At 42.2% G+C, this 15674-nt stretch overlaps 1 protein-coding gene across 1 annotated transcript in view; it reads right to left on the minus strand.

Annotated features, from left to right (window-relative positions):
• Nucleotides 1-15059, minus strand: part of ARMH3 (armadillo like helical domain containing 3) — a 123920-nt gene extending 108861 nt beyond the window's left edge. Inside the window, exons 1-10 of the mRNA XM_009954428.2 lie at nucleotides 14952-15059; nucleotides 14429-14485; nucleotides 14147-14293; nucleotides 11876-11983; nucleotides 9974-10066; nucleotides 9030-9104; nucleotides 8256-8342; nucleotides 2708-2764; nucleotides 1614-1657; nucleotides 42-102 (exon numbers count right to left, since the gene is read on the minus strand). Coding sequence (XP_009952730.1) covers nucleotides 42-102; nucleotides 1614-1657; nucleotides 2708-2764; nucleotides 8256-8342; nucleotides 9030-9104; nucleotides 9974-10066; nucleotides 11876-11983; nucleotides 14147-14293; nucleotides 14429-14485; nucleotides 14952-15053 — 831 coding nt within the window. The 5' untranslated portion in view covers nucleotides 15054-15059. The remainder of the gene's footprint in view (nucleotides 1-41; nucleotides 103-1613; nucleotides 1658-2707; nucleotides 2765-8255; nucleotides 8343-9029; nucleotides 9105-9973; nucleotides 10067-11875; nucleotides 11984-14146; nucleotides 14294-14428; nucleotides 14486-14951) is intronic.
• Between the last annotated feature and the right edge of the window lie 615 nt (nucleotides 15060-15674).

A 15674-nucleotide genomic window follows, 5' to 3' on the forward strand; every position in this document is an offset into this window, starting at 1 on the left:
CACCTATCTTAAGAATACAAAAACACTGCTTCCTTGCTTACCATATTAGTTAGGGCTGAGAAGAACCCACTCTGGTGCTCCTCTTCCTTATCTTTGTATTGCCTGAACAAAAAGGAATAAGGATAAAGCTTATGGGTTAGAAATGGAACTAGGGTTATTTTATCTAAATCCCTGAGACTGTCTTATCTGACAAGGATACAGGATGGATAAAGATTCAACATTCACAAGTCCTTTTCAGAAACTCACAAAAAGAGATGCAAAGGGTATTAAAATATTTGTAAATTGTGTAGAGTTGACGTGGGGTTGCTGAAAGACGTGAGACTGAACAATGCCTGCGCTGTTACAGAGGATACATCCAGTCTGGGCTAACGCTGAAGTAAAGGGACCAAGTGACTTCGGAAATTTTCTCCTGCACTGGCAAAACAGTAATGAACCACATGAACACACACAGCCAGTAACCACAGAACAGTTCCTTTTCAATCACCATCTGCTACAGACTAAACCAGTCAATCACCCTATGGCCAGCAGAAATCATGAGGACCATTACAGTTCATGGCCTGATCCCACCTGATCCCATGTTTCTGGAGTAAGTGAAGTCAACAGATAGGCTGGGTACCTCAGATATAAGCTAAGTTGCTTCATCTGACATTCAAATGGACTAGCAAAGCCCACATGGCCATCAGCTGTGTCTTTCATACATTAATCCTACCACACACAATGCAACACACAAAAGCAATTCTAAATTTTTTGGGAAGGTAGAAAGAAAGAGCTAAGCAAAACAGGCCATAGTCTGAGATAACTTCTGCCAGAAGGAAGGAAGCTGTGTGGGTGAGGTTTTTTGTGCTTTACTCTGTTAAATACATTTACATGATTTTCCGATCTTGCAAGTCATCTCCATACCTATAACAGCAGACCTTCAAAGGACTTAAAGCATTTTTCTGGATACTTTGAGAATCCTACTGCACAAAGGAAAGTCTTGGGTTGTTCAGGGGAAATTGCTGTAAGTTTCCGAATTCTTCTGAGGCACTTTCTTCCTAGGAAAACTTGCACGTTTTGTGCTGTTGCTTATGAAGCAGAGGTTGGGAACATGCTACTCCTATTGCTGGCTTTCTGGCTTTTTCTTCAGAACAGTTAATGCTTTCCACCATTTGCAAGAGCATATATCCCATAATAATAATCTCTGATCTGTCACGTGGATAGTCCTGGATCCTTCTTTTTTTTTTTTTTGTTTTTTGTTTTGATCGTGTTTCAGTTAAATCAATTTTCTAACAGAGAAGTGCTCAGCAAATAATTTGTCTTTTCACTTGGGACTAAGATTTTACAGCAGGTTCATGCCGAGGTAAAATCCATTATAGTAAAAACATACAATAGGTATCTTCCCCTACAGCAAGATTTCTCCTGAAGCACATCAGCACAGCTGGTACAGATGCATTTACACTTGCAATGACAGCCAACAACTGAGCTGAAGTACCTCAAAGCATAGGACTATTTCCTGCATCTCCAGGTGCATCAGGGCTGTTAGGTGACAAATAAATGCTTTAACACAAAGAAGAGTTTGTGGAAACATAGAGCAACTATCATGCACTGAAAAACAAGAGACAATTAGGTTTTACCTGTTGTATTCTGATAAAGCCTGGGCAATTACAAGTCCCATTCCCTGGAAAAAAAGTGTTAAAAAAATATCTTTACAAGTCTCAATGGAGGAAATCAAACACTGGACACATGTAGCAGTGCTGCCCTCCCTAAGATAACCCAGCATGCTATGAAGAATCTCCCCTGAACCTGTTTGAACTATTAAGACATGCTATGATACAATAAAAATATCATCCAAAAATCAAGACACCAAAATTTGATGCTGAATCCCTAATTACTAAGTTCAACAGAGAACATTTACTCTCCTTGGACCTCTAGACAGAGCTTACTCGCTCAAGAAGCCTCAATAAAGCAGCAAGAACTTCAGAAGGAAGCTGGTGTCAGAGGAAAGACATCCAAAAGTTCAAAACAAAGGCCATAAACACTAGTAACCTTTTCACTTCTTGCAAACAGCCTCTACCATTCCACAGCAACTGATCATCCTTTCTGTCAAGCTAATTTAATTAACCGAGAGTAACTGTTCTCACCCTTTAGTTAGCATGGAGCTTGCTTTTTACTTCATGCCTAAAGAACAGCTTCTAAGTCCAGACCTCACATAGCTCATAGTGTGCTGGCACTTTCAATCCAGGCCTGGATACAAAACTTAGTCGGTGGCTACAACCCAAAATATGTTGCAGGACTCTTGACTCAGGTACAAGCTTCCACTGAGCCCTAAGAATTGATTTGTGCACTAGTAAAATCAGATGGCACAGCACTGGAAATGAGATCTCCTTTGGCACACACTACCTCGTGCCTCTTTGGCATCTGACAGCAAATAGCGTATAGATAGTTCATAAATATCATAAATATAATAGGTCAACTTTACCAAGTTCCTCGCCACCCAGCTTTTTAACCACCCCCACCATTTAACTGGTGATCACACTGTCCAAATCACGATCTGCCTAACCTATTGCAAGAGTGCAGTTAGGGCAGAATCCCACTTTACTGGTGTTTGTTACAGTAGCACTGTTCCTAGACCTTCTTTCTACCAGACACCATGTTTGCATTCATTACCCTAACACCACACACGAAAGAGCACCCCTAGCAGCGCAGAGGAATCAAGTCAAATACTCACATTGAGTGTGGCCTCATCATCTACGATGGAGAGCTTCACGATGTAGGGATTCACTGACTGCCCAGGGTGGAGGGAAGAGGGAAGAAAGAAAATTGGTTTTAAGTCCAGCCTTCAGGAAAAAACCACTATTATCTTTCCAAGTTTACCCAGCCACCTGGGAAGAATCTCTCTCCTATCCCACAAAGCAGAACACACACAAAGAAACAGGAGTCACAGCACATGCTAAGGCTGCTATGCTTGGGACACCTTCTCTTTACTGGCTCAGCCAGGCAGTCTCCTGATTTTTATTGAGAAGAGAGGGAATTTCTGCTCCTTCACTAGCTCATCTGTCAGTCTCAAAAGCAGAGCAGCTGTCCTGCAAGCCTGTTATCGGTGACACACACACTGTTATGCAGCAGGAACAAGCAGCGAAGCTGAGACTGAACATTAGCGTTCTGCTATCTCCCTTCTGCAACACCTTGCAAAGATCGCTTAAAGGAAGGGGGACCCAGGAAGGCATGACAATGTTATAGACTCATCTGCTGCTGGGTTAGAGCTCAACAGTTTCACAGGTTACACCACTGAGAGCTAGGAGTCTCTGGAGAATATAAATTCCCTGAACTTAGCTGAACAAAGCACACAGGCTCCATCTATAAAGATAAGTCCTAATAATTTAGGAAGCATTTTAGATTAGCAATGTACGTTTGTTTTTCCTACTTTATATGTGTCAGTGCAAAACTAACAAAGTTGATTTGGAACCAGGACAGAGAAGGAAAGGGTTTATCTAGTCCAAAGTGGATGGCAAGAATAAAACACAAAGCATGCACCAGATGCAGCCCCTACAAGCTATGCAGTTATCAGACTGATTTGCCAACGGCTTGACAGCAAGTTAAAAATAAGGCTGATCAGAAAACAGCCCTCTCTCAATTATTTGGTGCTTTGGAGGATCAGGATTTCTTTTTCTTTCAGTAAAGCAACTGATCAGAACAGACCAAAGCTCGGCCAGTCTGTCAGCCTGCCTCTAGCAGCACACAGCCCTGTCTGCTGTCTCAGAAGACAGAAAACACAGAGAACCCATCTGTGCAAGAAGCAAGCAAAGAAATTTCCTTGAGGCTGGAGGCACCGACTGAGTAACAATATATAGTCCTCTCCGTACAACGATGCTTCCCTTCAGAAATTGAATTTAGTTGGTATCAGTAAAGCAGAAGCAAGCTTCCCAAATTCATAATTAAATGGACTAAAACCCATCCTTGTAAATATACCTCAGCTTTGCTAATTTCAGTCATTCTCTTGCTCTCCTTATACAACAAGGAGAAACCCTCCACACCACAGCTCACGCTGGCCAGCCATAAGAGAGGCCAGCCTGTGACTCATGACCAATAAAAGTGATGGGTTTTTCCAGGCAATGGGCAGCAGGGCTATGCTGGATTAGAGGCTGCAGGGTTATCCACCTTCCCAGATGTGGGGAATAAGCAAACTGGGAGATACTACATTGACCAACGCCACCAGGCTACCCCAAGACCCAGTCAATACACTCCGTCCCATCACAGAAAGGGAGAGGGAGTGGGTTCGTTGTCACCTCCAGCCTCTGAACAACTCTTCATGCTTCTGTTGCCCTTGATTCTTTAAGATGTATGCTCCATATCTCCTGCCTCCTGGCAGCAAGATGTCACCAGTGCATGGCAGATAGGGTCGTGAAGCTGGCCTACCTTGCTACAGCTCTCTGGTCTTTATCTTTTCACTTGTTCATTTCCACAGCTGCAGAAATCTGTTTGATAATTCCTGTCTGAAGTATTCCATTTCTCTGACACATTCCATGCCTCCTCTAGGCTTCCCTAACTCCTTAAGCAGCAGGCAGATGACTAACCCATGCAATCCACACAGCCATATCACTCTGTATGGAACAAGGGAGTTCCTTAGTGCACTTCAGCGTGCAAGTCTGTACCAATGTGATGAGAGTATTTCCTGTGCTGCCCACAGGGCATGCAGTTTGCTCCTGCCTCTCCTTGAGAGCCAACAGTTACAGTTATTGTCTATGAGCACTACTCTGCACATCTATGACGAACGTCAGCAACCTGCAAGTTGTACGAGCACACCTAAGCCCGCTCTAGACTCCCTGCCTGCTTCCCTATTCTAATCCTGCTGTTTCAGAGTTCAGTTCCCCTCTCACTGGGAATCAAGCAAAAGTTTTTAAAGTCTAAATTATGCCTGCCACTCCACAACGTGCAGAAACACGCAACAGCCTTGAAAAGTGGCTGACAAGCATTTTGAAAACTTCAAAGTGTATCAATGAAGCAGTTATACAAACTTAGAAATAGCTTCTGCCTCCAGAAAGAACTCAAAAATAGGATTCTCGGCTCTTCAGAGAACACAGGTCTTCCTATCACTCCCATCAGATAACAAACACTATAGCATTACAGTCTTCTTGTCAGTGATGAGGTACAGACCAAACTCCTGGAACCTGGGAACACTAAGCCTCTGAGTTCATGTCCTCCATGAACTAACCACCATTAGATGCCAACAATCTCATAGAAATGAAGGTGGAAGCTGTGGGGAGATCATTAGTAGGTAATTTTTAAAGCAATCCCCAGGTGAGACAGACCATACAAAGGTAAGTATTATGTGAAGAAGCACACAGGTCTGGCTGAGGGAGTGAGATGCCCCATGTCCCCAAAGGTACTTCCGCCTCCAACACAAATCTACAGGAAACAATTTTTTGGTAGGGGAAAAAAAAAAAAAAAGGCAGAAAAAACCCAAAGCTAATCTCTAGTTAGGTGCTTAACTTCTCATCTGTAAAACAAACAAAGGCCAGAGTCCACTCGATTACCTCTCACAAGACTTTTCCCTGAACACTCATTAGGGATGATTCAGCAGCTTTGCTGTCAGCCCTGATGAGGCCATCTCCTCTGCAGGCAGGCCATCTTGCAGGAAATTGCAGCTTGAATAATTACTCTTTTTGTTAAAGAGATTAATTTAAAATAATTTGAGCTGTGCAAGACCTTTTTTTAAAAAAAAAAAAATATTCTGACTCTTCAATGTCAGTAAGTGTTTCTTCAGCACCTGTAGCTGACTACATCAAGAAGAGGCAAGTGCACGTAACCAGATATGAAGGGCTGTCAGATACACTATATGCTGCCAGACAAGCACACAAAGGGAAAAACCCACGTTTTGACTAATTTCTTTCAGCTCTGCCTACCAAGAGACAGAATATGCAATTCTAGCCTGTTGAACATGAGGCAAAGAAATGTCCACCTAGATGATATCAAGGAATCTAACTAGTTAAAAGTCACTACCTGATTTTATGTTTTAACTTGCTATTCTAGCAGCCAACACTCAGAAAGTGATCAAATAAATACTCTTCCTCACAGCATTTTCTCTGTTTGGCAGCCTTTTGGGTACACTGAGCTTCACTGTTTTCCTGATACAGTCAATTATTTAGTTACTCTCTCACATAGTATCAAGGTAAAAACATTTTCTCTGAAATCAGGACTAGGATGAAAAAAAACCCAACATAAAATATAGCTGAAGACTTGAATAAATATATACTTGGAATAACTTTAGAAAGTTATTATGTTTCAGAGCAGGGACATCCCTTTAAAGGTTCCATGTAAAGACATGTAAATAATTTTTACTCCTAGAACAGAAGTCAATGAGCAAGCCAAGATCTCAGCTGTACTGGTAATGAAAACATGGACAGATACTCCCCAGGGAATTCGAGAAAAGACTACGAAATTCACATCCCAAAAATATGACAGAACATCTTCATACAAAACACACCGGTATTCACAGTAAACACAGACACAAAATTACAGTCAACTAATGAATTTTCAGCCTACTTAGATTTTCTTAAGCAGCTGGAAACACAATTTAGCAACCAATGAAGTTTAGAACAAGAGGGAACCTATCAACTGCAGCACAGTTAACTAAAGAGAGAACTCCAAAGGATTAGAGGCATGAAAGTATGCTACAATACACCGACAACCACGCAACCATCAAACTGACATTAACGGCCAAAGAGCAGCAAACGAAGGCAGCTACCCTACTTAAGGGTGAAGATTATGACTGCATTACTACAGGCTCACAAAGGGCAGTGTCAGGCGGCCGTCACACAAAACCTTTCTTCAAGTTGCTTTCAACCTTGCCACATGAACTACTCGAGCTGAAATTCCCCTTGCTCCACATCTGCCTCAGGCTGGATTGTACTTTTTAAACATCAGCACAATTTCTTTTGGGTGCCCAGTTTGAAGACGTCTAGAACAGTGTTTTCCAAAGCACTGGACCCGAACTCAGTACTCTACAGAAAACTACTGCAAAGAGGACAGGACAAGTCTTATGCACTCGCAGCACTCTACCTACCTAAGGACATAAACTATAGTCCACAGGGATCCATAGCCCAGGGATGGGACTACACAGGCCTCCACCCTTTGACCTGAATGTTGCAATGAGACCTCTGGTCTTTCCAGTCTGCCCTCACCAGTAACCCGACCCATATCATTCCCAACAGTTCTCCCTCATGGCCACATACCGAAACCAAACACCATGCTCCTGTGCCGTGCTACCACAGCACAGATTGCTGAACAGAATCTGTAATTCGTGACTCTGCCAACATTCACAGGAATGAGAAATTAACAGGAACTACTTTGACGCCAAGTGTAGCTCCTGTCTTTGACTATTCTCTAGGTCTCTTCATAATTCAAAATGAGATCCATTATTAAACCAGGTAGATTTTGGAGCCTGCCCCCTCCCAGTAATTCTGTTGAGGAGGGTGTACTCCAGCACTTCCTCATTTTTTGACAATCTAAGTATATTAAGATATTCCTAATTATGGAAAAAAATAAGATTGATCACTAAAGCATCACACCTCGTGCAAAGAAAAGCCAACATTACGTGGTTTTTTGCCATTTGAAATGTTTCTTTTTCAAGGTGATGAATAACAGGAAAAAGGGGGAATACACTGCAAAGTAGCACAATCAATTTAGAAAAAGGAAGATGAATACAGTTTGTGAGAGAGGAATCAGTCAGAGAGACAGAGACAGGCTTCTCTTGGAAAATACTAGCTGTGATGTTTCAGTTCATTCTTTGGTCACAGCTTCACCATCTCTTCTGGGGATCTGTGCTCTTTCAGTCTGCTAGTCAGGTTCTGAATCACAAATTCAGTCTGAAGCCCAAGATGACTAGCAGCTCATTTTACTTTGGAGATTATGTATAACCGCACAGTCACATACACAGAGGCAAACACACAAGTTCGGCACGACAGTAACTTTTCCAGAAAGACCTTCCTCAGAATACTTCCATGAAGGAAATGCAAATCCCCTAGGTAGCTTCTTTCATGCTTGAACAAAATGAGCCGTATGAATATCATCCACATTTGATTATACACATACATCAGAGACATACAGTTAGCATAGTATGACTGCAAAACTCCTGTATGTCTCTGCTGATACCCTGATAAATGTTATAGTAGGTACCGTTAAAAACTGTACTGTAGGCTGCCTTAATAATCCAGAGGACAGTGTAAACGAATTAAGTAGAAAGGCCAGATGTTTCTGTTATCCAGAAGAATACCTACCTCATATTTTCTGTAGTTGACCAGCAAGGCAAGAAGGACAACAGCATCATAGCCGTGTTCCCTGCGACTAAGTGGGCTGGACAGGATCTGGAATAAATAAATCGGACTGTTCTGTTCAGGCCTGCTTCAGGAAGCTTGCAGTGGCTCTCAGATAGTGCAGGACCATGAAATGTATGCATAAGAGCAAATTATGTCCTAACTGAAAGAGGATATTTAAGGTTGAGGGAGTGTCCAAGAAGTTCTGCACACAGGGAAGCTTACTTATCACAGAGAGCATGCACATAGGCTTTCTGGGCACAGAAGGCAAGTACATTTCTCAACAGCACTGGACAGCACCTCAGTGCATCACCAACATTATCTGTGCGAGTCTTCTGGGTTTCCCCAAGCCCAGTTACCCTTCTAAAAAGTATAATTTAACAAAAAGTAGAAAAAAACCCTCAATATATCCAGACTGCCTTTTGAAAAACGTTTCTCTGATACAGGAATTCTCTGTGAAATTAGCCCAGAAATCTGCTCAGCTTCTATCTACGCACAAATGTCTCAAGTGAAAATACTTTAAATACTCAGTAGTGACTAAAAACAGCAGACTAGAGTAACGAACAGACAGCATTTTAAAAAAAAATTTAAAAAAAAAAAATCTATGACTGAGCTATGAATGGAAGCAACATACAGTGCCAGTCAGCTAGGCTGCACTGAAAAAGCTGAAAAGCAAATATATCACTGAAAGCTCTCACCACGGAAGAAGAGTCCCTGCAGTAGAAGGAAGAACCTTACCTGTAAAATAGCTTCAAATATGCTGTTAATCATCACATACTCCAGGATGGTGTTCTGGCTAATGTTATCTGTCACCTGAGTACAAACACAAGTTTTAAAATCTCACCCAAAGACTCCCATGATGCTGTAGCTGCCTCTGGTACCCACTGGGAACAGAAGAGTTCTACTACCAGATGGACACATTTATCCAGAATCTCACACTTCGTCAGCAAGACAAGGTGTGACTAGCAGTAGAGCTAGACATGAAGTAAAAGAAATCTGTCCTGCCTCCCACCCCTCACTCTGGCAAGAGGTATGACCCACATACTAAGAGCTCCCCCTTTCCTCTACAGATTGGTGTTTTACACAGCTGCATGACAACAGCCCTCAGCAGCTGACACAGGCTGCTACACAGGAGGCAGAGAAAAAAATAAACAGGGCACATATGCTCCACTAAGCACTTTCCCATCATGATCAGGGCCGTGAAGACCTCCCCCACACTCAATTATCTCTTATCACAGCCAAAATAGTTCACAGTTGACCATCCCCAAGAGATGATGAGTGGCCATTTGTTCTAACTTCCTCATTCTTCACATCCTCATCACTCTTGTCTACTCCACACTTGCTGTCTTTCCTCAACCCCTCTCATCTGCTCCCTTTCCATTGTTCTGAGATTTCTCAAACATCTTTCTCCCTAAAAAAACCCTGTGAATCCAACTGACACTTCCTCCTTTTGCCCCAGTTGGTACCTATCATATGAGGTGAAAACAGTCTGCTCATCTGTATTGGCTTTTTGCTTACAGCAATGATGCACGTTCTGGGCTGACCCTTGTTCTCATTCACAATTTCCTTCCCCTTCTTAAGCTTCACACTGCAGCGTTCTGCTCAAGTTTTGAGACAGTCCCAGCAGTCAAGATGCGGATCATATAAGCCTTTAAGTTATTGTACAGCTAGTATGTATTTACCGTCACCAAGCAGAGAAGTAGCTTCAGACACAAGCTTTTGAGGCTTTCAGAACCTTCGGCACAGAGGAGCGAGTCCAAGCTTTCCATCAGATTCTAAAGAACAACCACATTATTTAAAAGTAATATTTAAAATTATTTGAAATGTTTGTTAATAAAAGCTTTTGGGGAGATTCAAATATAAGAGCATCAATATAAAACCATGTTATTCCAGAATCAATAACTGAGCCATTACTACTGTTACACAGACCATATTCACAGTATTGGTTCTCAACATTGTTTTGTCTTAACTTCATTTTAATGACTACAGGCATATCATGATCATTCTTCAAGAATTTTCTTGGAAAAGCCCAGAGGAGGGCCACAAAGATGATCAGGAGGCTGGAGGACCTCCCCTATGAGGACTGGCTGGGAGATTTGGGGTTGTTCAGCCTGGAGAAGAGAAGGCTCCAGGGAGACCTTAGAGCGGCCTTCCAGTACTTCAAGGGGCCTACAGGGAAGGTGGGGAGGGACTCTTTTATCAGGGAGTGTGGTGATAGGACAAGGGGTGACGGTTTCAAACTGAAAGAAGGGAGATTAAGATTAGATATTGGGAAGAAATTCTTTACTGTGAAGGTGGTGAGACACTGCAAGAGGTCGCCCAGAGAAGCTGTGGCTGCCGCCTCGCTGGAAGCCTTCAAGGTTGGATGGGGCTTTGAGCAACCTGGTCTAGTGGAAGGTGTCCCTGTCCATGGCAGGTGGGTTGGAACTAAATGATCTTTAAGGTGCCTTCCAACCCAAACCATTCCACGATTCTGTGATTCTCGAGATTCATGAGAGATTTTTGTATACATGTAACAATAGATCCTATTCACAAAGTAATTCTGAGCTCTACAAATCACAGAATGGTGGAGGTTGGAGGGGACCTCTGGTGATCATCTAGTCCAACCCCCCTGCTAAAGCAGGTTCACCTACAGCAGGTTGCACACGATCACATCCAGGCAGGTTTTTAACATCTCCAGAGCAGAAGACCCCAGGACCTCTCTGGGAAGCCTGCTCCAGTGCTCCTGTTACCCTCAGCTCTTCTTCATGTTTGGGTGGAACTTCCTGTGCTCCAGTTTATGCCTGTTGCCTCTTGAATACAATCTTCCTTTTTGTTTGCAATACAGTAACAGCACTGATTTCTTTTTTCAATATTCCATTTTACTTATGGGCACCGTGAGACTTTTTTGTAATCAGCACACCTCCAATTTAATAGTACATATTCTAGTTATGATTAAAAAAAGATACTATATAGCTATTTGACAGATATCCATAAATAATTGTTTTCCAAATACTAAGTTACAGGTAATACAGTTATTCTTAAAGGAAAAATGTAGTTCTGATAGGCAAGTTACTAAATATTTTCCCCAAATGTACTACTATTTGTAAGAGATGAAAAATTACTACTTTTTGTAAAGAGTTGAAAGATAAAACTGGAATTCAGCTTCATCACTGAGTACTTTGTCATTTCTCAAAACTCAGAGCATCAAAGAAGTTTAAAACGGTACATGTGCTGATGGAAACGTGAGACCACAGGAACTGACTACCAGCTAAAAATTAAGCACAAGGTATGAGGTTCAATAATTAGGTACTACTAGCCTGCAATAGCCTTTTCTGGTCTTAAGATTTCTTAGTCGTAGTGACTGCACAGCATGGAACTAAAGGAAAAGAAAGTACTCTGCTATAGTACTAACAGACACAGCGACCCCTGCCTGGTGTTTGTGTGCCACTAGCAGGTAAACAATTTCAGGACCGCTGTTTTTAATAAGTGGATGGGAGACTTCCCCCAAAAGCTGCACCTTGGTAGTCACACCTGTCTACAAATCACTGTCCCTGCAACATGGCTGCTGCGCAAACTGCTTCTCTACATTGCCAGGGCCTCACCTTCATACATAGTTCTGCCTTATCAAAACCCACAAGCATGTTGATGATGTCGAACCCAGAAGTGGATTTGTTCTTCTGATGGACACCCCGAATCAATGCACACAAAGTCTGCAAAGGGAAAAATCAGAGGGTAAGATGTAAGGCAACACCTACAACTCACCAGCAAGACCTGCCCTACCCTCACCTAGCACTGGCCAAGCACAGACATATAAATCAAGACCACCTGGAAGCCATACATTTTGTGTGACCTCTCCTCCACCTCTGTTGTTTCTAAGGAGGATCTTGGACGCTGAAAACTCAACCAAAAAAAAAAAAATTACAGAAGAATGTATTTATCCATATTTTTTCTGTTTGTTCACCCCTTCATTTCATTGCACTCTGAGGACAGGTAATCTTACTACTACTTCTGTCCAGACGCAGTTTGTACCAGACAGCAACACAATCCTTGGAAAATAGCTAAGTATGGCTTTAAGGCCAAAATATTGACCAGGAAACTGCAAGGCAGAAGCAGTGTCTAATATATGGACAGACATGCCTTAGAGCTTTCCAGATTAATTTCTTATTTCAAGCATGCCTAAACATACAACATCCACACAACACAGTTTATCACATTATGCCTGTCCATACAGCAGGTCCTTTTGCTATAGAGAGCACAAATTTCTATTTGGTTACCACACTGCTCTACTAAGTCTGTTGCTTTGTCAAAATTTTAAAAATAAATAAATAAATAAATAAAGAGGAGAAAGTGTCTCCAAGGCTATTAGGCAGCTTAAGTTTTCCTAACTACCTCAGGGGCTCTAAGAACCTTCCTACTAAACATAACCTCCTCTGTGTTTCTTGTTGTAGGCACTGGATTACTGATTCATACCGAGTCATTGGAGATCAGCGGCAACAAACTGGTATGAGCACACTATGCTTCCAGCAGTCACTCTGGAAAATTTATGGACAGTAAATGCCTCATTTGGCCCAAGAGAGGGAAATGCCTGTGGTGACTTTTGTCATCAGGCACCTTTCAGGTCTGTAAAGAGGGGAATGAGCAGGAATATAACCACTGCAGTTTTAGACTCCAGCTTAAATCCACCTGCAAGAAGTATTAGTTTCAGAAGATGTAAAGCTGGAGACAAGCAGATCCCAAGGAATCAGCAGATCTCTAGAATCATGCAAAAGCAAAAGGGTAAGGCAGACGCCCTTTTTGTTATTGTCAGAGACAGAACACTGAGCTGAGCAAACCTTTGGTCACCACAGTCATTCTCAAGAAAAGATTAAATAAGTTTTGGCTTCAGGATCACTTTCCACATGAACACAGTCTGATTAAGAGAACGCTCTCCCAACTCGAGCTCACGATGTGTTACCTGGTTCCTATTCACATTCACACACCAGGACTCTAGATTTGAGGCCTGGCCTAACTTTTGCCAAGAGCCTGAATACAAGTTTGGGAATTCAGGGCTGGGCTAGACTGTCTATGTAGCTATAACTACAGTATTTAACATTATCCTTTCAAACTACTAATAATAAACAAATAATAAAAAAGCAACATTGTATGTCAGAGGTGTAAATTTCTGTTTTAAATCAACTTTTCCCAGCTTACTGTCCAATGTCTCCAAACCTGAAATTCATATCCTATACTACCACAGCTGAGAGAAGCTGAGACAAATGCATTCACCAAACTGTAAGAATCAGCCTGTGAACTAATAACATCAAACATCAAGACTGAGGAGGGGAGTCTCCCACACAAGACACGAGACAGCATAGCTTTGGTAAGGAGCAACCTGCAGGAAAATGGCTATTAATTCTGGATGACAATTCTTCACAGCTTCCAATTAGAAATTGTCCAGCAGGGACAGTCCCCCAGTATAAATTTCACACTAACTTCTCCAGAGCTTTATTTAATTTTCAACCCACATGGAAATTCAAAAAGGAGGCTAAAATGAAGGACAACAGGAGAAAGTAGAATACAAAGCTACACAGATTACTCTTGAGACCCCAGACTGACAGCATGCAGTGTGAACAAGCCCCTCTTGTCCCTTCATTGCCATCCGCTTCATCCTGCATCACCAGATCCTCTTGAATTCTGAAACAAACTATTGTTCTTCAAAGACTAAAGAGACTATGAATGTTTGTAACCTCCACAAGACAGTAAGTAGCAACTGCTCTGTAGACATCACTTCTCCTCAGAAGCAAAGAAATGAGCAGCAGATGTTTGATACCAGCAGCAAATATATTGCCTCATCAGAAGCAAAATAGAGCATTCCCTGTCTCTCAGTGCAGTACCTGTAATGCATTGACCACTCTGATTGGGTGCTCCTCACCCAGTGCCTGGATGCAGTGCTGAAACAAGCAGTTGATGTTATCTTTTATCTTCATTAACTCCTCCCCATCCAGAGCCTCCAGCTTGCCTTCCAGATATTCCAAGTTAACCTGTCAGGTTAAGACGCAGTTCACGCATGTTACACAACCACTGACACCTTAGAAACACAAGTCCTTGCGCTGCCAGTCTGCCATTTTGTAGGCGGAACAGCAGCAGCAAGTCAGAGGATGTTCAGTTCCTCTTACCTTCATGAGAAACAGCTCCTCCCAAAACCTAGGGTTGCATTTACTGGGGTCCTCTGTCTGAAAGGAAAAGGAACAGCCATGAGAGCAAACAAGAAGAAATCATTCAGGCAGAATTTGAAGAAAATCATTATCATGAGTAGCTCAGTGTCAGCATCATCCCACCGGATGGTCATCACAGTACAGAATTCTGTCTATACAGATTCCCAGAAACAGAAGGACAAACAGAAGCAGCTCTTAATTAGGATGCCTCTGTTTATTTTCTGGATTATTTTTTGAGAAATACTTGAAAAGCTGTGACTTCCTGTAGATCACAAACGGTCCTGGTAGACAGCAGGGCAAGGTGACATTAAAGAAGAGAGCAGAATACAGAGCTCTGCATGACAGTGTGAGAGCCTGAAGCGTGTGCCTACACTGTGCAGCCCTTACCTTGGGAAAAGAATCCACCAGGCAGAGCCTTCAGCACAAACTAAACCATGAAAATCTAACACAATACTTTAGAAAAAAGAGCTGCTCAAGTCCTTACCGTGAAAATCTCATCATACATCAACACAACTTTCTCCTTCAAAGGCTTCTTGGAGGCTGAAGATTTCCGGAGCAGCCCACCTTTCTTCTCTGTTTGCGCCATGCTGTATACCCTGAAGGTAAGAATAGACAAAAAAGGCTAAGGAAACTTCAACTTTTCTTCAAGGCACATCAGGCCTGCCTCAACTATGGAAGACTTTTTCACTGCACTGAAACACTAATAGTCTCTCACAAGCTGACAGTAGGGGTTTTAATAACTATACCAGAAAACAAATCAGATCAAAGGTCCCATCTAATCCTATATCCCATTTCAAAGAAAGATGGAAAAGTCCAGATACAGGCAGATACAGAATAAGCTCCTTATGGATAAATTTTCTTAATTCTCCTCTGCTAGAAATGGACTCATGATCCAGACCGACACAGTTTACATCTAGAAAAGAATGTACTTTTAATCTCACTGAGTGAACTGTGATATGCATTATCAAATGGATACCCAGTCCTTTTTGACGCTGGTCAAGCCTCAAGGACATCTTGTGACAAAAAGCTCCCAAAACTGTTTGAAAAAGTCTTCTCTTATCTGTTTAATTTGCTGCCTACCAAAGCACTTCAAATTCTGCTTTTGCACTCTGAGGCGGCGTCCAACCCTAGGAAATATTTGGCTGCAAAGCCTCCCTAAAGGACTCCTGCCACCCCTGTTCATCCCTACCTCTGCACCTTGGCATCC

The sequence above is a fragment of the Leptosomus discolor genome, chromosome 6 (genome assembly GCF_034619465.1).
Source record: "Leptosomus discolor isolate bLepDis1 chromosome 6, bLepDis1.hap2, whole genome shotgun sequence".
Classification (NCBI taxonomy): Eukaryota; Metazoa; Chordata; class Aves; order Leptosomiformes; family Leptosomidae; genus Leptosomus; species Leptosomus discolor.